This window comes from Ammodytes marinus (genome assembly GCF_949987685.1).
Source record: "Ammodytes marinus genome assembly, chromosome: 16".
Taxonomy (NCBI): Eukaryota; Metazoa; Chordata; class Actinopteri; order Uranoscopiformes; family Ammodytidae; genus Ammodytes; species Ammodytes marinus.
The window spans coordinates 27,752,351-27,774,149 of NC_137220.1; the positions used below are offsets into that span (position 1 = coordinate 27,752,351).

General features: G+C 42.9%; 3 protein-coding genes across 3 annotated transcripts in view; 1 reads left to right on the forward strand and 2 right to left on the reverse strand.

The window, feature by feature from the left end:
* Positions 1-497: 497 nt before the first annotated feature.
* On the forward strand, positions 498-4,297 carry LOC307262490 (E3 ubiquitin-protein ligase TRIM35-like; the record flags this gene model as incomplete). The annotated part of the gene is made up of 6 exons (XM_080043381.1): positions 498-1,028; positions 1,313-1,408; positions 2,010-2,240; positions 2,321-2,343; positions 3,170-3,288; positions 3,709-4,297. The coding sequence occupies 6 exons, from the start codon at positions 498-500 to the stop codon at positions 4,266-4,268; spliced, it is 1,560 nt and encodes a 519-aa protein (XP_079899507.1). The 3' UTR covers positions 4,269-4,297.
* A 41-nt stretch (positions 4,298-4,338) lies between these two features.
* Positions 4,339-8,669, reverse strand: LOC307262491 (C-signal-like). The gene is made up of 6 exons (XM_080043382.1): positions 8,478-8,669; positions 7,105-7,159; positions 6,767-6,954; positions 6,517-6,678; positions 6,314-6,424; positions 4,339-4,577 (listed from the first exon to the last, which is right to left on the reverse strand). The coding sequence occupies exons 1-6, from the start codon at positions 8,619-8,621 to the stop codon at positions 4,464-4,466; spliced, it is 774 nt and encodes a 257-aa protein (XP_079899508.1). The 5' UTR covers positions 8,622-8,669; the 3' UTR covers positions 4,339-4,463.
* Positions 8,670-10,787: 2,118 nt separating this feature from the next.
* kcnt2b (potassium sodium-activated channel subfamily T member 2b) overlaps positions 10,788-21,799 on the reverse strand; it is a gene marked incomplete at its 5' end in the record, with an annotated part of 72,879 nt that continues 61,867 nt past the window's right edge. Inside the window, 14 exons of the mRNA XM_080043766.1 lie at positions 10,788-10,935; positions 11,036-11,120; positions 15,568-15,913; positions 16,799-16,927; positions 17,299-17,382; positions 17,494-17,595; positions 17,971-18,082; positions 18,183-18,317; positions 18,505-18,576; positions 19,085-19,257; positions 19,341-19,446; positions 19,986-20,307; positions 20,752-21,005; positions 21,095-21,247. Of these exons, the coding sequence (XP_079899892.1) occupies positions 10,818-10,935; positions 11,036-11,120; positions 15,568-15,913; positions 16,799-16,927; positions 17,299-17,382; positions 17,494-17,595; positions 17,971-18,082; positions 18,183-18,317; positions 18,505-18,576; positions 19,085-19,257; positions 19,341-19,446; positions 19,986-20,307; positions 20,752-21,005; positions 21,095-21,247 (2,191 nt within the window). The 3' untranslated portion in view covers positions 10,788-10,817. The remainder of the gene's footprint in view (positions 10,936-11,035; positions 11,121-15,567; positions 15,914-16,798; positions 16,928-17,298; positions 17,383-17,493; positions 17,596-17,970; positions 18,083-18,182; positions 18,318-18,504; positions 18,577-19,084; positions 19,258-19,340; positions 19,447-19,985; positions 20,308-20,751; positions 21,006-21,094; positions 21,248-21,799) is intronic.

Genomic DNA, 21,799 nt, shown 5'->3' on the forward strand with positions numbered 1-21,799 from the left:
AGAAAATGTAATATGATACACTTTGGTAAACTTGATAGTGCTGGTGAAGCTCACCACCAGGCCTAGCGTCTAAATCAAGGAAGGTTTGCCCCAGTACAACACTAAATACCTTCATAAGATAGGTGTATGCAGCCATTTTGACTTTGTTTTTTTCTAACCGCCAGTTACCTACTATCATACCTTCTGCCTTTTCTGTCATTTTTGCTCAGATAAGAGAATGTCAGAGCACATCTTGTCTAACCTCAAAAGTAGAAAAGCATGCCTTTTGGCTCGGCTGGAGTGCGCTGCTGCAGTGGCTGTCAGATGAGGGGGTGGTGACATGACCTGTATTTACCACAGGTGAAGGGAACCTGTTCTTCAAGTCCCTGCTGTATAACCCTGGTGGTACATAACTGGGTCCAGATTACTCCTGCCTCACACTGCAGAGGAGCACTTTGTCCTAGCAGTGCGCTTGGTGCAACAAACAACCCCAGCTATAAAAGCAACAGGAACCTGCCATGGCGCGTCCACGTGCTTCCTCTCAGCCTGGGAAGCTTTCCTTCTTCCACAGTCCCAAAGTAGCTTTAGCCCTCCGGCCGCGGGCGGTCTCCTCACGGTCTGGCTCCATGCTGGAAGAGGAGCTGACTTGTCCAGTGTGCTGTGAGATCTTCAAGGAACCTGTGGTGCTCAAGTGCAGCCACAGCTTCTGCCGGGCCTGTCTGCAGCAGTTCTGGAACCAGAAGAAGGCCAGGCGGGAGTGTCCCGTGTGCAGGATGAAAGTCTCCCTGGTGGAGCCCACTGTCAGCCTGGCTCTGAAGAACGTGGCCGACTCCTTCCTGAGGGAGCAGGAGCGCCAGGCCCACTCACAGGGGACAGGGTCCGGCTGGGCAGGGGAGCAGGAGGTGGAGGTCAAATGCATCACACACGGGGAAGTTCTCAAGCTCTTCTGTCTGGATGACTTGGAAGCCCTCTGCTGCGTGTGTCACACCTCCAAGAAGCACCAGGGACACAGAGTGTGTCCCCTGGAAGAAGGAGCGCAGGACCTCAAGGTAAAGTCTTCTTGTTAAGCTGCAGTTTGTTATGGGTTTGAAACGGATTCAATGTTTTCAGTCATTAGTGGAAATACTCTGAACTGTTTAGCATTGTAACCAACTTTAAATAAAACACAGCACTGCAATGAAACGTATAGAAGTGGTTATTGCTGATGTCCCTCCTAGTAGCAGTGCAAAGTCAGGAACATCAGAAACATTTCCCATTTTAAGCTAATTGTTGGAATGATATTAGGATGACTGTTGTCTGACATTTTGATGCTTTCTCTACCCTCAACCTTCAGGAGGAGATTAAGAAAGAGCTGATTCCCCTGAAGAAGAGCCTGCGTTGCCTGTATGAAGCCAAGCAGGAGTGTGATGACACAACGGTGCACATCAAGGTATCAATAAACACAGAGTTCCGCGAAACACAAGGACACCAGCATAGCTGCTGACATTACAATGACTGATGACTGTGTGTGTATATGTGTGTGTGTGTAAACATTTCAGCCAAGGGTCAGATGTCCTACATAGTTTAAGGTACAAACTCCTGGTCTTTTTTACTGTTTGCTTCAGACATAAGAACAAAAAGTTAGCAATTTTGACACTTTTAGAAAACATTTTTTAAATTTGGATAGTTTGCTAAACTCAGAACAAGAGCAATATATATATATACTATATTTAATATAGTATTTCAAAAGGGTATTAGGGTCATAGTGTTGCAAAACTAGGATGTTAATTCCAACAGTTGATAATGCCTTTAAAGATACTCAATAGTGGGTCTGATTGGATGTTATGTCCATTTTAGTTTAGTTTTATTGCGAGGGGCTGCATTTACTGTATGTACAACATATACAAAACAACACTTTTCCAGAGGCCAAACTTAATCAAACTAAAGATTCAGGAGGAGATGTAGCTGAACATTGTATGGATGAGTAGACGCCATGTTATTGTACAGCTGCTGTATTTCCTTGTTGAGCCCTCACTGTTGACCTGTGGTAGGGCCAGACTGCGGACACAGAGAAGCAGATCAGAGAGGAGTTTGAGCAGCTCAGGGAGTTTCTGCAGAAAGAAGAGACGGCTCGACTGGCCGCCCTGCAGCAGGAGAGCCAGGAGAAGAGAGAGCTGGTGAAGAGGAAGTCAGACATGATCACCAGTGGTATCCTGACCTTCTCTCATGCTGTCATTGCCATTGAGAACGAGCTTGCTACCAGTGACGCCCTCTTCCTTAAGGTAAGAGAGTGTTTCCTATATGTTTCTCCCTGAATTTCTAAAAAACAGTTTCTAATAATCTTTTTTTAATTTTATTTCAGACTTATGCCAACACAAAGAAAAGGTAAGCATTTTCCAACCTTCTGCATCTTTAGGGGAGAGTGGGGTGAGTTGTGCCACTTTTACTCAAAGTGACATTAAAGTGAGGCCTTGACAGTAATGTCTCTAACTAAAATATGTACGTATATTTCAGGATGTGGTGCATCCCCGGCAACAATAACTTTGGATCTGAAATAAACAGTTTAAGAAATATAGCTTTCGGAAAAAAGTGGTCTCGTGGCACAACTTAACCCTGGTGCGGGGAAAGTTGTGCCTTTGGAGAGAATATGTTGGGGTAAATTGGGCCATAAACTGTAATGCTATATAAAAGCAAGACAAATCCATTAGAAAATTACTCATTTAAGGTGTGTTTAAAGATAATATTTTTCAAAGATTGAACCAACCCTTTGGCACAAATCACTCCAACCGCAGCATTTTGGAAAAACAAGCATGATGCAGTAGTTTAGGGCTAACATCGTGCTAACTGTAAAGAGTCATAGAGTTGCATACTAAAGCACTAAAACATGTGTAAAATGTTTTCAACTAGTCTACAATTGTTCAGACACAATAATCAAAAAACCTTGATCATAGAAATGTTACTTTAAGAGTCAAAAACCTGTTTTTTTAGCTTAAATGTGCTTACCTCTCATTCCATGTGTCTCCCTTCTTTACAGGATGAGTCAAATGGATGGCTCTTCAAAAATATGTGGTCACATGATAATTCTTTCTATGGTTTTCTAGAAACAAGGGGTGGCACTACTTCCCCCTGGCACAACTAACTCCACTCTCCCCTATATATAAGGTCCAGCTCACTGGTTGTAAAGTATTGTTTTCAATTTTTCTTCTCACAGAGCACAGATCACACAGAAGGATCCCGAAAAAGTGTCAGGTCCTCTTATAAATGTGGCCAAGCATGTCAGCGCCCTCAAGTACCATGTCTGGGAGAAGCTGGTGGAGCTGGTTCACTACAGTAAGCACTCACTTGACTCTGTGTGTGGGATGTTTGGAGCAGCTATTACTCAATCAATAGTTTGAACCCGAAAAAGACAAGTATAGGGTCAATATGGACTGGATATCTTTTGAACCATGCAGGCATGTTGTTGGAGGCTGAGTGTTTGTACTGAAAAATGGAAAAAAGCACTTTTTCATGGCATTTCAACATTTACACCGGCCCCCGGGGTGACTAGAGACTCCCAATGTATGGGCACAAACAACCCTCTCTCTTTCTCTCCACCTTTCAGCAATGGAACTGTGAGAAATATTTTTTTAAACACAACCTTAAAAACAGTTTGTAATAGAAACCTAAATGACCATTTTGAACCTGAACATTAGCACAATATGTTACCTTTAAACAAAGTGGTGTGTCTGTTTTTTCCTCTTTTCCTTTCAGCACCCATCACCCTGGATCCCAACACTGCCTACTCCTGGTTGTCCCTCTCTAAAGACCTGACCAGTGTCACTAATGGCGGCTCCCTGCAGAAGCTCCCGGACAACCCTGAACGTTTCGGCCACTTTGTGTTCGTGCTGGGCTCGGAGGGCTTCACGTCGGGCCGCCACGCCTGGGAGGTGGAGGTGGGCGACAAGTCGGACTGGATGCTCGGGGTGGTCAAGGACGGCATCGACAGGAAAGGCCGCATCTCTGGCTGTCCCGAGGGTGGCTTCTGGATGATCTCACACTTCGAGGGCCAATACTCGGCCATGACCAGGCCCAGCACCGCGCTGCATCCGCAGGGAGAGCTGACCCGGGTCAGGGTGCAGCTGGACTATGAGTCTGGAGAGGTGGCCTTCTCCAACCCCGTCAACATGACGCCCATCTACACCTTCAACGACTTCTTCTCTGACAAGATGTACCCCTTCTTCTGCCCCGGACCTAACATCAATGGGAATAACCCCAAGCCACTTAAGATCTGCCCCGTCAAGGTGGCTGTGTGGAACAGTGCCACATGGTGAAATGAGAACACCTTATGGAGCACATTGCCTTCAACAAGTTTGGATCTAATTATGTAAGCAGAGGATGTTAGTGTATGTTTGTGTGTAAAAACGAGCACAATACAAGCAAGATAGTTATAACAAGTATGGGTTTATTTCCCTTTAGTTCATTTAGTGATTGCAGCAGTTTATGAAGCACACATTGGTTGTTTGGAGCTACCAGGGGATGGTCTCGCCCTTATAATTCAGAAAGGCTCCATTCTGCTTCTCAGTCAGGGAAGCCATTACGCCCAGCATCCCCTGCACACTCTCCGGGGCATCGATGTCCCCCTGGTGGTAGGAAAAACTCAGTTAACATGAAGGCTCACACAGGAGGTCAAATCTCTCTTACTTGAGAAAATGACAGGCCATCTACCCACAGACCAGTTATACACTGCTGCATTGACAATATAAAAGTAATTCATAACTTTCTTTTTCCCCTGCTCCTCCAATGTGACAGAGCTGTTTTTCCAATGTCAAACAAACAATTTTTTCAGTCAATCTTTCTAATATGCGGCAATAGGACCTCAGTCTGACTAGTCGTCAGAAACTATGTGATTTTTATGTCAATTTATGTTGGCAAGGGGAAGCGTTGAGGAATTTAAAGGCTTAAGACTAACTTCAAAGGAGCCAAATGAATAGAATAAGCTGCAATTCCCCCATGAAACACTGGAGGTTGTGTGTTCAATCAAAGTGCAGAGTGAGGGTACTAGACTGGTCTGTCTGCAGTCCATGCCTGCCTCCCATTGAAAAAATGTGGTCCATTATGAAGCACAAAATATCACAATGGAGAATGTTGAGCATCTGAAGTTGTATTTCAAGCAAGAATGGGAAATCATTGAACTTTCAAAATGTCAATAATTAATGTCCTCAGTTCTGTAATGCTTACTCAGTGTTGTTAAAAGAAAGGTGCTGTAACAGCGGTAAACATGCCCCTGTCCCAACTTTTTTGAAACCTGTTGCAATAAAAATGTTTATATTTGGGTATATTTACAAAAAACTATAAAGTTTATCATTTAAAACAAATACATATGATGTAATAGTACTGCTATTTATTGAATAATTGTCAAAAAGGATTATGAAATTATCACATTCTGTTTTTACATAACGTCCCAACTTTTTCAGAATTGGGGTTATATACCGCTGCATCAGCATACCGCAAAGTAACGTCACAGAATAAGTATGATAGGAACATACATGTGTGTCAATAGTTGTGAAAGTAAAATGGATTTGAAAATGTAAAATAAAATGTTAATATAAAGTTTTATGAATGTGATTGTTATGCATATAGGCCTAATGATAATATGCAAATAATTGGCAACATTTCACCAAGTATTTAATTATACAGGTATGATGAAATACTAACTTTACAAAGCTGCTTTATGTGACGTCTTTGGTTTTGTATTAACCTAAAAAAAAATCTGCTCTGAGAAAAACATACAGCACAAGCAACTGAGTACCAACTACTGTAATGTGAATACATTCTTCTTTGTAAATCAAATCAGTTTTATTTGTATAGCCCAATATCACATAGACATTTGCCTCAGTGGGCTTTACATTCCATCAAATAGATCTATCACCATGAGAACTGCTCAGATTTCTTAGATTTGGTCTGTTGATTTTATTAATTCAACAATAACAACTGTAGTTATCTTTTCCATTCCATTAAGTACATTAACACGGGGGCGCCCTTAGTTCAGTTGGTAGAGCGTCCCCCCCATGGGCCTCGGCCAGCAGCAGACCCGGGTTCGATTCCACGCGGTCGTTCTCTGCATGTCACTCCCCTCTGCCCCATTTCAACTCTGTCTCTACACTATCAATAAAGCATGAAAATGCCAAAAAAAATATCTTAAAAAAAAAAAGTACATTAACACTCCAAACCATTGTGTGTGACATATGATCATACAACGTGATGATCATATTGTGCTTCATATTTAATAGAGTAAACTACAATTGAGAGCAGCATTATTCATTGTAGCCTTTATGGCTATACCACTGCTGTGGTTCAGTGAAAACTGCTGACTCACCTCCTCCCCACCCATGTCAGTGCGCACCCATCCAGGGTGCAGCAGGGAAAACAGGATCTCATCCTTCTTCAGCTCCTCTGCAGCGCACAGTGTCAGAATGTTCACCCCGGCCTGAGAGGAAGAGGGGGCAGAACAACAGAGGTGATGACTGCCAGGTGAAGCTCTGGAGTAGCAGGTCACAGCATTAGCAGATGGTCACTTACCTTGCTGATGCGGTAGGAGACGGCAGGGAAAAAGGAATATGACCATTTCACAGATTCCATTGAACCCATTTGTGAGGAGATGGTGACCACGGCTGATTTACAGCTGGACATCCCCTGCATGGTGCTGGCCTTCGCTGCTGTGCGAAGGTGAGGCAGAAACTCCTAACGATGACCAACAGCAAGACAGTCAGCAAAATGCAGTATTGGAGTTCCGCGTATTAAACAAACAAAAGATTTTCCTCTTGCTTACTTTAATCATGTTCATAGGGCCCATGACATTGGTGTTGAAGGACTTCTGCATGTCCTCTGCATTGGTCTCCTGCAGGATGCCTTTGGCCAGGAACCCCGCGTTGTTGATCAGCAGGTTGAGACCTCCCGTCCCCACCAGAGAGCCCACCTGCTTGGCACACTGTTTGATGCTACAAAGGTCAGCGGCATCTGACAGAGAAATAAAGTGGAGCATCAGCGGCAGTCAATAGCAGACAGGCAGATAAATCACAGCACTGAATTGATAGAGTTGAGGCAGGTGCATAACTGGACATAGGAGTAGGATAAAGAGTTCAACAGAATATTAGAAAGACCTTGTACCCAGACAGATGATGGAGATGATGTTAGGATGCTTCTTTGCCAATGTTCTCAAGGCCTGTAAAGACACAGAGGACACATGTTTGTTATAAAATAAAGCAATGACACCAACACACCAACACCATTGATTTCACATTTATTTATACAGAAATCTTTTTTCCTCTTAGTCCACCACAACTGCAACTTACCTAGGGGGCAAACCCCCTTTAAAAAAAAAACAGACATGGTAAAAGGTTGTTCACCAGAAATGATATCCAGGACCTTCCAGAATCCCAACCTGGGTGGACAACCTGGTCAACTAGCTGCTGGAAAGCTACAGCGGGCCGACATAGAGCAAATCAGAACCACTGTTTAAGCGAATGGGGGTGGGCTAATAGGGAATTTTTTAAACTTATAGATATCATTATGAAACTTTGCAAGTTGATTACTGACATTAAAACAACAACTTTTTGTATTACAGTATTTTCCAAAAAGTTTGAATAAATATGAAAAATCATCAATATCTTACTAATGATGTGTACATTTGCATATCTGCAAAGCCCCAAAATCTAGATGTTGGACAAAAGCTGAGTCAATTTGTTTTTAAATTTTGAAAACAAAACAAGTGTCCAACTGCCTGAAGCTTTTCCTAATCACAGTTAAAATTTGATCAATAACCCATAGAAAATGAATTTTTTGCACTGTTTTTTCCAAGGGAATGTCTAGCCGTTTCCTAAAATACCAGCTGGAGACTCCAAAAGGACACTTTTGGTCCATGGCACATGAAATGTAACTGTGTAAAATTTTTTATTTTCTATGGGTTATTGATCAAATTTGAACTGTGATTAGGAAAGGCTTCAGGCAGTTGGACACTTGTTTTGTTTTCAAAATTTAAAAACAAATTGACTTTGTTTTCTTCCAACATCTAGATTTTGGGGCTTTGCAGATATGCAAATGTACACATCATTAGTAAGATATTGATGATTTTTTATATTTATTTAAACATTTTGGAAAATACTGAAATACAAAAAGTTTTTGTTTTAAAGTCAGTAATCAACTGGCAAAGTTTCATAATGATATTATAAGTTCAAAAAATTCCCCATTAGCCCATCCCCATTCACCCCCATTCACTTAAACAGTGGTTCTGATTTGCTATGTCGGCACGCTGTAGCTTTCCAGCAGCTTGTTGACCAGGTTGTCCACCCAGGTTGTGATCGTGGAAGGTCCTAGATGTCATTTTTGGTGAACAACCTTTTACAACGCTCCATGTCCATAAAATAATTTTGCCCCCTGGGTAACTTGTGGTTTGCAAGATCTTTAAACATTGTTTTGGGGAATACAAATACAGCTATTTGATGAAGAGCTCAACGAGACACAGTGAAAGTAAAGTCCCTCACCTCAGCCCTGGGTCCGTCTGGGTCCCTGCAGCAGGCGAACAGCTTTCCCAGCGGAAAGGGGCCTGCAAGCATCTGCCTAACCATCTCCAGGCCTAGGCCTCTGTTGGCTCCTGTGATAAGCACGCTGACTGGTTTAGCTGCCATTTCCTCTGTTTCAGTTTGCACAGTTCTCCGACTCAGAGCTCTTATATAATGCCCCTGTTGAATGTTTGGTTTGTATTTTGACCACACCCACAGTCTCAAAGCCCAGTGTGAGTAAAGGCCAGCCCCCGCTTCCGCTCAACATTTCAGCAAGTCACCGTGTGTTGTCAACTTTTGACTCCTCCACTGCTGGTGGATGTAAACACAATGTGAAAGGTGTGCATTTGACTGTTTAAGCAACAGGTAAAACGTTTGGTCAAGGCTTTACATGACCAATTAATAAAGAAAAAAAGTAAATAAAAGAAATAGAACCTCACAAAGCACTGCAGTGCCACTGTGTGTGTCAGCCTCCGCTTTAACTCAACATTTCAGCAAGTCACCGTGACAAGTCAGGCTCCATCACTCAATAGATTTAAATGTGTCAGTTAAAATATGCTGGATTAGGAGAGGGTGTAATGTTGGGTTAAGGCTGCACAAATAGACACCAAAACAGCAATAATGCAAGGACAATCTATAAGGTTGGACTTTAATATATACATCTCTTCATCTGTTATAATGGCACTAGACTAGAGCTACACCAGTGGTGTTGGCAGGGATGCTGTTTAGCTTTCCCATTACATGGCTGCACCATGTCTTGGTGAATTGGCACAATCAGAATTTCTGACAAAAGATTTACAGAGGCTTGGGAATCCTTGGTAAACAAATGGCACACATTTCCAGCCTAACACGTTTTTTACTTTGATTAAAACCTCATTTGTTTCAATCACCTAAAATCTACAGAATCTGGTAAACGAGCAGAATGATCTGCTGTCTGAGAAATGAGACTTAAACTAATTACTTGGAAAAATTTGATATTTGTTGCAGCGTGCAATAAATACATCTAATATTTCATTGTGTATCTTATAACTGGAGCTGAATTAACACCTCTGACAATGTCTCCAAGATGTTCATTTACAAGCCTTTATGGGATTGCAGGGCAATTGTAGTAAATGTCATTATAGTTTGGTATACAGTATGTTCCTGTTATTTTGTCCAACCCATGCATCTCTTAACATGCATGTCAGCAAACGCAAGCTGGTGGCTGGACATCTCATCACACTGACTGACAGAAGCAGAGAGAACATCTTAAGGAAGAAACAGGCAAACAAAAAACATATGGATATTTTTTTGTTCTATGACAACTCACATTACTGAAGACAGCAATGTAACTGAATGCCCTGCACTGATGATACATTGCTGGCTGTCTGCTTGTGTCAACTATGGAGACAGGTGCTCTTTTGACTCCTCTGCTGCTGGTGGATGTAAACACAATGTGAAAGGTGTGTATTTGACTGTTTAAGCAACAGGTAAAACGTTTGGTCAAGGCTTTACATGAAGACCAATTAATAAAGAAAACAAGTAAATAAAAGAAATAGAACCTCACAAAGCACTGTAGTGCCACTGTGTGTGTCAGCCTCCGCTTTAACTCAACATTTCAGCAAGTCACCGTGACAAGTCAGGCTCGATCACTCAATAGATTTAAATGTGTCAGTTAAAATATGCTGGATTAGGAGAGGGTGTCATGTTGGCAACAGGTAAAAAGTTTCGTAAAGGCTTTGTATGGAGACTGATAAATAAAGAAATAAAATAAATAGAACCTCACAAGGTGTGTTGTGCCACTGTCAAATACGTCAAACAACATTAAGTGTGACAGAACACACCTACAACACAGAAAGGGACACAATGAAACATCTCTTGACTTTCGTTTGGCAGCAGATTCCGTCTGCTGTCCAGATAGCATTGGCAGTGTCATGCTCTTGATCCATGTGCACTGATTCATACACACTCATTCACACATACAGTACACAAACACACATACACACTGCAAATACATGATGCAGTACATAACATGCACATACATGGATATAAATACATAAGGTTTTTTCAATTAAATGCACTTCTGTGTCCGCAGCTCTCCGCTTCTGAAAATAGGAAGGTGCATAAACAAAACATTCCCATCGTTATACAAAAGGTCCATGCATTTTTCTGGCACCTCTGAGTTCCCGAGACTTGATGTGGAGATAATACGAGACCCATCTGGCTGCATCCCTTTGCATCTTGGCATCTCTTTTAACTTCGCCCTCTCTCAAATGTCTTGTTGTGGTTCCTAGTCTGTCTGGCAGTGTTTAAACAGTATATTAGTCTCTTTTTGTTTGTTTCTCACAGATGGGTGCTGTCCGGCGTATCGAACCTGTGGCTCTCCGACAACCCAGCGCTACACTTCCTCCCGCTGCCCTGATTGGGAACCAGAGAGAGGGGGTCTGGTCTGATCAGGTACCTGCAGATGGGCCACAGACAGGTTTGACAAATCAGTAGAACAAAAGAAGTAGTTTTTGTTTTACAGTGCTATCGATTATATTTTGGCCTTGTGTACTCACACAACATCATGCAGCTCCAGCCTGGTGTCTGGAGAAGGGTTGATGAGGATATAAGACAGTCTGTTCCCTTGGTCTGTCATCCCATCTGACACAGAGAGAAGAGAGCTACGTGAGGCAGGAAATAAAGTAGGCACAGGATGTTCAGCCGGCTGTGCAACATCCGTACGGACAGACTAGAGGCTTCTATACTGTGAGTCGGAACACTGCAATTGCTATTATCCACTACAACAGCATTATATGCTATGAACATATGCTCAGGGGAAGGCTGCTTTACAGAAACATAACAACACATATATAACAGGTCAAGTACAGAAGAAACATTTTAAAACAAAATAACAAGGAATAAAGACTGGTCTCATACATTATTATGTACCCACGCAGATACTGTATATACACGACACATCAGGAAAAGATGTTGATGACTTTAAAAGAGGGTTCATTGTTGGGGCACTGAGGACAGGAGCTTCAGCCAAAATGACCGCTCAACAGGCTTCATTGAGATCTATGGGAAAGACATCAGTAAATCGGGTCAGAAAATGTGGCTTACAGTGCACATTTGATGAGCGTTATGCTTGTGCATTAGTGCAAAGCCTAAGGAAAAACAGAAGAGCAACTCTTCCTGAGCTGACCAAGAATGTCAGTGATCACCCCTCATTACAAGGATGACTGCATATTGGAGAGTACAGTCATGCAGCATCGATGTGGAAAAAAATACAACGGTAAGACGACTCATTCCTTGGCCATATTCTAAGTGGACAAGGTCATGTGTAGCATACACCAAGAGAACTGAACAGGCACATCTTCAAAACACCAAACGAGGGATTCTCAATTGGAAGACTGGTGTCCAATCCACACAGTTCCGATGCTTCCATCATTGTTGCCATATTGCATTGAAGTTATTATGGCGGTAGGGGATGGCATCATACGTTGTAAGAAGGTTGTGCCTTTATTACATTTGAAAAATCTGCCTTTTTAATTGGACCATCAAGATACTCTTGCTGCTGCTGCTGCTGCTGCTGGGGGGAGCTTGTGGTGTATTGGTTAGAGCACTCTTCCCCCCCCCCCCACCCCTTGAAGGCTCAGTCCTCAGAAGCAGCAGAACACAGGTTCGAATCCGGCCCGTGGTCGTTCTCTGCATTTCATCCCCCTCTCTGCCCCATTTCATCTCTCTGTCTCTCCAAACTGTCTAATGAAGCATAAAATGCCCCCATAAAAAAATTTAAAAAAGATACTCCTGCTGTGTCTCAGGTGGTAGAGCGGGTCGGCCAATGATGGAAGGGTTGGAGGTTCGATCCCCGCCCTGCCACTTGTGTCATGGTTGTTGTGTCCTTGGGCAAGACACTTCACCCACCTTGCCTTGTGTGAATGTCGATAGTTAGCCTGCTATCGGTGTAGGAAAGTGTGAGTGAATGGTAACGTGTAAATGGGAACAGGTCTCCCTTGCAAAAAGAGTCTCCGGACTCAATAGGATTTACCTGTAGAAATGAAGGTAAAAAAAAGACAAACTGTAGAATAAACTGTTTTACTCAACTGCTTTGAGTTATGTTAAATTCACAAAACTAAAAGGAGACATATTTGACTTTAGATTAGTCAAAGCTACTTGTGTCTTCCTCTCTAGACTGGTGACGCATGTTGAATGAACTATAAGCCATTGTGGCCTCGCAGGCAATACCAGTAGAGGGATGCGTCGGTAGTTGATTTGCATGTAGTTTTTAATTTGTTTCCTTAGTTCTTCTTTGAAAACTGTTCTGTTAGAGAGAGGAGTTGCATCTTTTGTATTAGGTTGTTAAGTCGAACACAACATTACCATGATCAAATTGGTAAATGGACTTGACTTATATAGCGCTTTTTAGACGATTTTCTCAGCCCCAAAGCGCTTTACATTTCTTACCACATTCACCCATTCATACACACACTCATCCACAGATGGCAGTAGCTGCCATGCAAGGCGCCCTCTGAACCATCGGGAGCAATTTGGGGTTCAGTGTCTTGCCCAGGGACACTTCGACATGTGGCGGGTAGGCGGGAGATCGAACCTCCGACCCTGCACTCCAGAGGCGACCTCCCTACCCACTTCGCCACTGAATAACACAGCAGGAAATATAGTGGCAATCAGAAATAAATCAATTCCTGAGAACAGCATTAGAGGAGAAGTTGTAGAAGGTGACTGCAGGATTCAACATCCTCCAAATCTCTTTGGAATGCATTGAGTTCTATTCTGATCTAAAGTCTGGTCCAAAGATTTTAAAATATCCACACTCTCAAGTTATTTGGTCTCAAGGTCTACAAAGAAAGCCCAGTTATCGCCATATGGAGCATACATATTGGCCAGTGTCACTGACTATCCTTGAATCTCTGCCAAAAATAAAATAATCCTACCTTTTCCACCAGATTTTTCATGACATTTAAATTGCACATGCTTGATGATTAAAATAGCTAGCAGATCCAGCCCTGATCCACCCAATCCCCACACAGATGATAACCCATTCTTCTTAGCCTCTAGACAATTATGGGCAATAACAACCTAGAAATATATTGACCTAGTTAGCTTGTTCACTTTCCAAACGGCCAGTGGCATTTAAAATAAAAAGAAAGAAAAGTGAAATAAAATAGAATCAAATTTTGATATCACAGATGAGTTTAGTTTTATCAAGCTATCAAGCGCCAACACTTGCACACACACACACACACACACACACACACACACACACACACACACACACACACACACACACACACACACACACACACACACACACACACACACACACACACACACACACACACACACACACACACACACACACACACACACACACACACACGTGTGTCAGTATTTTAAATCACAACAACCACATTTGAAAACAGAATTGTTTTAGACACTCATTGTATTATGCTGAATACATCTTCAATTTAAATGCATCCATCTAATAAGCTCAAGCAAAGTTGTTATTTCCAGTGCATTTTCCATATTGAAAGCGGTCTCGAAATGTAAATTCATCAAATAAATGTTTTGGATAAGACCTATCCACAAGTACTCTCCTGGCTGGCCTCTGTAGTGGGAGTTGGTCTTCATTTAGATATTCCAAATAGTCCATGCTCTCTCACAAACACCACTAAACTGAAGTTAAACCTGCCTCCTTGGAGGATTCATTTCATCGGGGCGCTCCGGTGGTGTAGTGGATAGAGTGCGTACCATATTGGCTCCGGCCTTCGTTGCAGTGGTCGCGGGTTCAACCGACCCATGGACCTTTACTGCAGGTCATCCCCCCTCTCTCTCTCTGTCTCCCTATTTCAACTATGTACTGTCTAATAAAGCTTGAAAATGCCAAAAAAATATTATCAGAAAAAAATAAAGTTTCTGGCTATCAGTCCAAACTGACATTAAGAAAATATTTAGGTTTGATATTCCTTTAAATCCATACCATTTTGCAGTGGGACTGGATGCCTGATTGCCTATGTGATGGTATAGGTACAGGTACATTATTTTTGTTGAGTTGATTTATGCTGCACGCCTCACAATACTACAGAAATGGATAGACGAAGATTCTCCTGATATTGTATACCCTCCTGGTACGTCCATCTTGCATCGGAGAGATTATCAGATGTACTAAGAGATACGCTTGAGGTTTTTGTAAGGGAACGGTCCCCATTAGAAATATACCTGAAAGAATGTTCTAGAGTTATATGTAAAGGGGTATGCATTTGAAAATTGACTGAGTAAGCACAGGAACGGCTGTCTGTGACTACTGCTACTACTGCTAGTTTTATTTTACTTTACTCTTTTATTTTTATGTGACTGTCTGTTAATGTATTGTGGTCTTGAGTATGTCTTGTAATACTTTGTCGTTCCTTGTATTGTATCACATTAAAATAAGATCTTAAAAAAAGAAGAGAAGATCAGCCCTACAGCAAAGCCATCTCAGATTTTGGGGTGGGAGGATTTTTCTTTACCTTGGCTTGAGCTTTCATATAAGCATCTTTCCGGAATGACCAATCTCCCCTCAACCTCTGTCATCTATTACGTTTAAGCTGTTATTCAACCTTTTTTATCATTTGAAATTTAAGTATAGAATAATAATAATAATGCCAGTCACCCGGAGCTGGAGTTTCAGGCATCTGTCTTAACCCTTGTGTTACAGACATTTAAAATGTACCTGATCTTTTTTTGTTAAATAATGAACAATTTTATCTTGTAGAGATTTTAAACAAATACCAAGGGGCCCGAGAAGAGTAAGTGGTCACAAGCCAAACATAAGCAGTGGTTTAATCTTCATAACAATCCCTTTTATTTCATGATCTTGTCAAATGTTAATGTTATGTAAATTTTAATTAGTAAAGTAACATTCGCTGTCAAATAAAAGTATAAAGTCACAATATTTACCTCTGAATAACTATAAATAATCATAAAATGGAAATACTAATGTACAAACGTTACAGGTAAATGCAGTTATTTACATTAAATCTCTACAATAGACCTATACCTACACAGCCCATAATACTTTCATACACACATTGATCTTCAGACTTACTGCATCCGGTTGGAGAAAGGCCCAGGTGTTTCATCCTGGTTCGCACCAGGGCGTTGAGTTCTTGCCTCTCGGAGCGGCGGAACAGGGTGAGTCTCTGCTGGCTGATTCTCTGTGCGGCGCTGCCTGGTCCCCCCTTGGAGCTGGAGCCGCGGCCTCCCTTCCTGCTCAGCCTCCTGGCCCACTGCATGCTCTTCCTCCGGAGCAGAGGGTGGTCTGAGGAGTGGGAGGAGGTGGTGGACACCGGCTCGGACGAAGTGGAGTTACGATGAGCCCCGGACCGGGACAACAGAGGCTCTCTGGGTTCTCTGGTGTCCTCGTAGTCCTCCACTGTGATGGACACCTGGGACTGGGTCACACACACGCAAGCACGCACACACACACGCGCGCACACACACACACACACACACACACACACACACACACACACACACACACACACACACACACACACACACACACACACACACACACACACACACACACACACACACACACACACACATTATTAATGATGGACCATGTACAGTCTTTTGCATCTAATAAGAATGCCCCAATTTTTGTTTAAAAAGGAGATCAATAGTACCACATGAGAAAATTGTAAATTGTCACTGAATAATGTTTAATACGTAGAATTCTTTCTGACTATGCAAGATACTTTTTTGTTTATTTTTAGTCTCTCTCACATAATATTTACACATTTCAAAACTAACATCTAGCTATCTGAGATAATCAGACAAAAAGAGTTTGATGAATAACAGCTGACTATTTCATAGATTTCATAGAGTGGAAACTGTAGAAAGGTCACAAGCTTCACCTTTACTTTAAGATCTGTAACAGTTAGGTTTTAACAATACCAAAATCACAAGTATCTCTTTAGTTTCTCCTATTGGTTTGTATTGTGGGATATTACATTACATTACATGTCATTTAGCAGACGCTTTCATCCAAAGCAACTTACAACTGGAGCACATATTAATACACCGATAGCAGCAACTACCACGCAGGGTGCAAGCTAACTGTCGGGAGCAATTTAGGATTCAGTGTCTTGCCCAGGGACACTTTGGCATGTGGCGGGGAGACGGGGATCAAACCACCCAAATAGTTGTGAGTCCACCACCCAACCCACTGAGCTACATCCCCCCATGTATATGGATGGATGTACATGGATACGATGAACATTGTGGCATCGGGGACTTTAAAGAACTCAAAACTACAAACAGCAGCAGCTGACCTCAGAGACTGGAAGCTTCTGTGCCTCTGTGCGATAGATGCCAATGGGAATGTCTCCGCTGGAGGAGCAGAGCTTCTGGTAGAGCCTGCCGTAGGTGCGGATCCACAGGTCATCCTCAGTGATTTTCATCTAGTAAGCAAACAACACAATAATCAACCTCTGAGGAATTAATGTAGTATTACCATGTAAACATCTGGTCTATGATTGACTCCTTTATGATTTTCTCTACTCATGACATCTATTGCAGCATGTCCGTCCTGGGAGAGGGATCCCTTACTCTGTAACTCTCCCTGAGGTTTCTCAATTTTTTAATCCCGATAAAGTTTTTTTTACTGGGAGTTTTTTCTCAGCCGAGCTAAGGGTCTAAGGGCAGGGTGTCGTACTGTAAAGCCCACTGAGGCAAAATATTGGGCTATACAAATAAAACTGATTTGATTTGATTTGAGGACCTTCACAGTGCAAACACACATAATTCAAGCTGTTTGTGTTAGGCTACTTACTGCACAGAGGAAGCCTGAGCCAGGCATAGAGTCTAAACCCAGCAGCAGCCTGGTGATGGAGATCATGTAGTCCTTCACAAACGACTGGCAGGTGAACAGGGCAAACAAGCAAACATCATATTTGGCATTTTGCCATATTGAGAAAACAGAATTGTTGCTGTTCATTCATTGAAGAGTGTTTGTGTTTGAGATAACCTGGTAGAGGAGAGTGTCTAGCATGCTAACACTGAACACCTTCCCCGCAGCAAAGGGCAGGCGGAACATGAACACCAGGTTGGACCCCTTCTCCCTTTCCTTCTGCAGATAAAAACACACGCACACACACGCACACACACACACACGCAACACACGCAACACACACACACACACACACACACACACACACACACAAACAAACAAAATTACACTGGAGATTACACTAGAGACTAAATGATGCCATGTACATTTCTGAAAGCCAGACAGTTTGTTAGCATCATCATCAGACATGCACCAATGATACCTTGTTGTTGATAAATATCATGGATGTCTAAGGGGAAATTCATTATCTGACACTCAGAGAACACACTTTAACATAAACTGTAATAAGGCATAATGTGACGCAATGGATGTGTTTTCTAAAAAAAAAAAATTCGTTGAGAGAAATGAGGGAGAAAGACGGTATGAAGCTTTTACCTTTTCCAGTTTGGACAGAGCAAGCGAGTAGTGGTCCTTGACTTTGAACTGCATAAAACGCATGTTGGCTGGGTGGGTTAGCTCTGTGATGATACTGAGAGCTGGGAACAGTCTGGGAGGAAGAAACACAACAGCAGAGAGACTCTGGGTCAATCTCCACTGACTTAAAGCTAGAGTGACATGATGGTTGAGGAGGTTTGGGCAAAGCAGACCTGAAAAGGGTCTGGACATTGACGATGGTCTTTGCATCAGCCATGTAGTCCTCCTCTGCAATCATGGAGCTCTCCTTGTCCACCACCACCATAGTGTTGGCGAACGTTACTCCACATCGCAGCAAGCTGTCCAGACTGTAGGATGCATGGGGTGGGAAAAGATCAATGTTGAAGAAAAAGTAAGAATACATCTGTGGGTTAACTCAATAATTTCCAGGGTGAAACAGCACACACATGAAAAACGATTAAGAAAACAGTAAATAAAGAGAGAACAAAAGATGGAACATGGATAATGGAAACAGGCAGGGAGCTTCCTTCTTACTTGTCAATGGAGCCCACTGTGTAGAACACCATGGGGAACCAACAGATTGCCTCCAGGAAGTCGGCTTCTGGTCTGAACCAATCAAATCACAAATAGACATGAGATTCCCAGCAGAAAAGAGATGTATACATGCCTTGCTTACGTCCCCACAGAGACAGAGGCCCCTCACTCAAGGCCCAGAAATACAACACAGCCACAACTGCCTGCGGAGAAAGCTGAAAATAACCGTGCTACGCCGGAGTGACTCAGCATTTTATTGCCTTTTTATTGGATTCCACTCTTATTTGGCAAACTGCGCTTGTGTATTAGCCATAAAACACGACACATGGTGGCTGAGCGCATTGTCCTGAAAGCATTCAGCTTTTGACCTTAAATAGCACAGGTTTCTCTTCAGCCGGCTATACATGAAATAACCTATTACTTGTTATCCTGTGCAACCTAGATTTGTAGCCAAGCTTGTCATGCTCACAGCAACACCAACATATGACCCACTTTCAGTTTGAAAAAAGAAGAAGCTGTGTTTGCAAGCATGTCCACAGCATCACACTTGGTAACATACAGTAGATGTGTCCTTCCTTACATGCTCTCCAACAGCAGCACAATGGGGTTGAGCTCCTTCCTGGGTCGGTAGTAGGCCCGTAAAGGCACAATGAAGTTGTACAGGCCGTTCCCTGCACTCTCGGCTGACACAATAATTGATTTGTTTTTGAAGCCGTAAGAGCGAGCATCCTCAAACAGGGTGTGGTGACAAGCCTAGGAGAGAAGCACAGTGGCCATTGAAGATGACGGCAAAGTGAACTTAATAAATAGAAATAGCAGGCCATTCAATCCCATACCTTATCCATGCGGAGGCAGCAGAAAGGCATCTTCTCTTGAAGAAGGTGGCACAGTGTGGGTGAGCTGCCAATATACGGAGAGTTCAGTGGGTATCCCTTCACCCACCTGTAACACAAGCCCACAGTTACCTCTGAACAAGCTTACACTTCAACACATACATTAAAGGTCACCTATTAAGCAAAATGTACGTGTGACTAGAGACTCCCAAATGAGAGAAAAAATAACCCTTCCTATTTTTCTCCACCTATATGAAAACCTGTGTTCCAAAACCCCAGTCAGATTTCTCTCCCCTTATGACGCCATAAGCCACGTCCCCTCATTACCAACTTAACTTAGCACGACCTCCACCTGTGATAAGCCACACCCCCTGATACCCCTGAATCTAACTGGGCTTTACATTCAATCCAGCAAGTAGTTTCAGGGCCAATCAGGGCAGCTGGGCTTTTTGGAAAGCAGGGCTTAAAGAGACAGGCTCTAGCGTTTCAGACAGAGGCTGAAAAGGGGAGATTTGTGTTTCTTTTAACAGTACACCATGAAAACAGTTTCCAGTAGCAACCAAACTTACAATTTCAAACCTAAAAAATTTGCAAGGTATGTACAGTATCCTTGAATGAAAAGTCAAAGAGCATCCTCTAATTGCTTACTCGCTGTGTCGACCCCACCAGTGGGCACTTTCATCTCTGTCGGTGTCCTCCTTGCACTCTTCCCCTGCCTCGTCCTCTGACTGGTCTCCCAGCAGGTCGAAGGTGGGGTTGTTGACACCGTCCACTAGCTCCAGAACAGGGGCTATGCTGTGCCTCCTCTCCTCGGCCGACTCTCCCATGTTGGGCAGGGCCAAGGTGTTAGCGCCCATCTCCGTCCTGGAGCTGCTCCTGCTTCCTCTTCCACTGCCCAGCCCTGTGCTCCCCTGGTCCTGGCCTTCAGGACTGCTGTCACTGGACTCCTGCAGGTCGATGGCCACTGTTCCTGAAACATAGACACACAGCAACAGCGACTATCAAGGCAGAGATCAAGGTAAAGGTCCCAACACTAATACAGTACATGATGTGTTTACACAGATACCTGATAATGCATATTCTATAGTGAGAGCAGTGGAGACCAGTGAGCTGTACACTTCAATCTTGTCCACCAGGGGGTGTGTTTGTAAAACCACAGTACCTGACATTTCACTTGATTTGGCAGTTTATTTTATCAAGTGTGTGCGTCTTGATGGTGCGATAATTCCTAGGAAAAACTATGAATATTTTTTCAGGTTTCAAAGGTGAGAACTGCATCATTCTGACAGTTGTGATTGTGATGCCGTCTAAAACTGTTTAATTACAGGTTTGCATGTTCGACCAATGGAGAAACTGCAAATAGAAGGTCAATGTGTGAATGTGAATGTCTTTGTGCCATGCCCATCTGACTGACCCATGCTGGCGATGATACTGTGGACTGGCAGGCGGGTGAGTCCATGGTAGATGGTTTGTTGCACTCCTCTGGCGTTTCCACCTGTTCCACCCCACGATGGCTCCCTCTGGCCCCTGACAAACGCAGAGTTCTCCTCTTTGGAGATATTGATGTAAAAGCATGTGTCAGAGGCCCCCATGATGTGGCAGGGCCCAGGGTTCAGCAAGATGTTTGTGGTTTCCAATCTGCGCACTCCGATCAAACACACTCCATACCTGCAACCGCAGACAACAAGGTCAGCTCTGAATCCTGCCGGCTAGTGTGTGTTCTTCTCACTTCTTGGCCTGTTCACTTTACGACTTACTTTTTGTGAGCATGAAAGGATGCAAAGGTGAAACTCTTGCCCTGGTATTCCCCGAAGAATTTACTTTCCTCGAGGCGGATGTGATGCACCTCATTGGCTGAGCAGCGTCGGTAGGTTCTGTGCCATTGGTCCGCTGAACATGCCCCGCCCTCCCTGAGAAAGAAATACAGGATTGATTAGCCATGTGGGTTAAGATTGACCTTTTAAAAAACACAACACAAGCAGGGCCACATCAGAAGATTCTCTACTCAAGGTTGCAGAGATAACATCTTCCATCTTTGTCATCTGCTGATCAATTCTTCAATCAGCCCACAGATTTACACAAGGACACCCAGCCTGTCAATAACAATGGGTCCAAGATGAACACATTCAGTTAAGTGGACTACATTTTTCTACAGTATATATATATATATATATATATATATATATATATATATATATATATATATATATATATATACAGATTTGGCTTTAGATGTGGAGGCTAAAGAGGTGATGACAGGAAGTAAGGGCGTGGGAGACTTGTGAATGTGGGTGGCTCGCGACAAAGACTGCATATTTATTATTCAGTGTTTGAACGAATTTGTATTTTACAAGAACTAAGGGTAGGGGAGAAGTCACAAATTCTAGTCATGTAGCATTGTTACAGTTGTGATATAGGACTTAAAACAGCCTGCTTTTTAATGTTGAACTCAGCATACACAC

Bases quoted from the DNA above. Each gene is read 5' to 3' on its own strand.
- LOC307262491 (XM_080043382.1), bottom strand. From the start codon at position 8,621: ATGGCAGCTAAACCAGTCAGCGTGCTTATCACAGGAGCCAACAGAGGC. The intron at 7,160-8,477 runs GTGAGGGACTTT...GTGTCTTTACAG, and splicing joins CAGACGGACCCAGGGCTGAG to GCCTTGAGAACATTGGCAAA. The intron at 6,425-6,516 runs GTAAGTGACCAT...TCTTCCTCTCAG, and splicing joins TCTCCTACCGCATCAGCAAG to GCCGGGGTGAACATTCTGAC.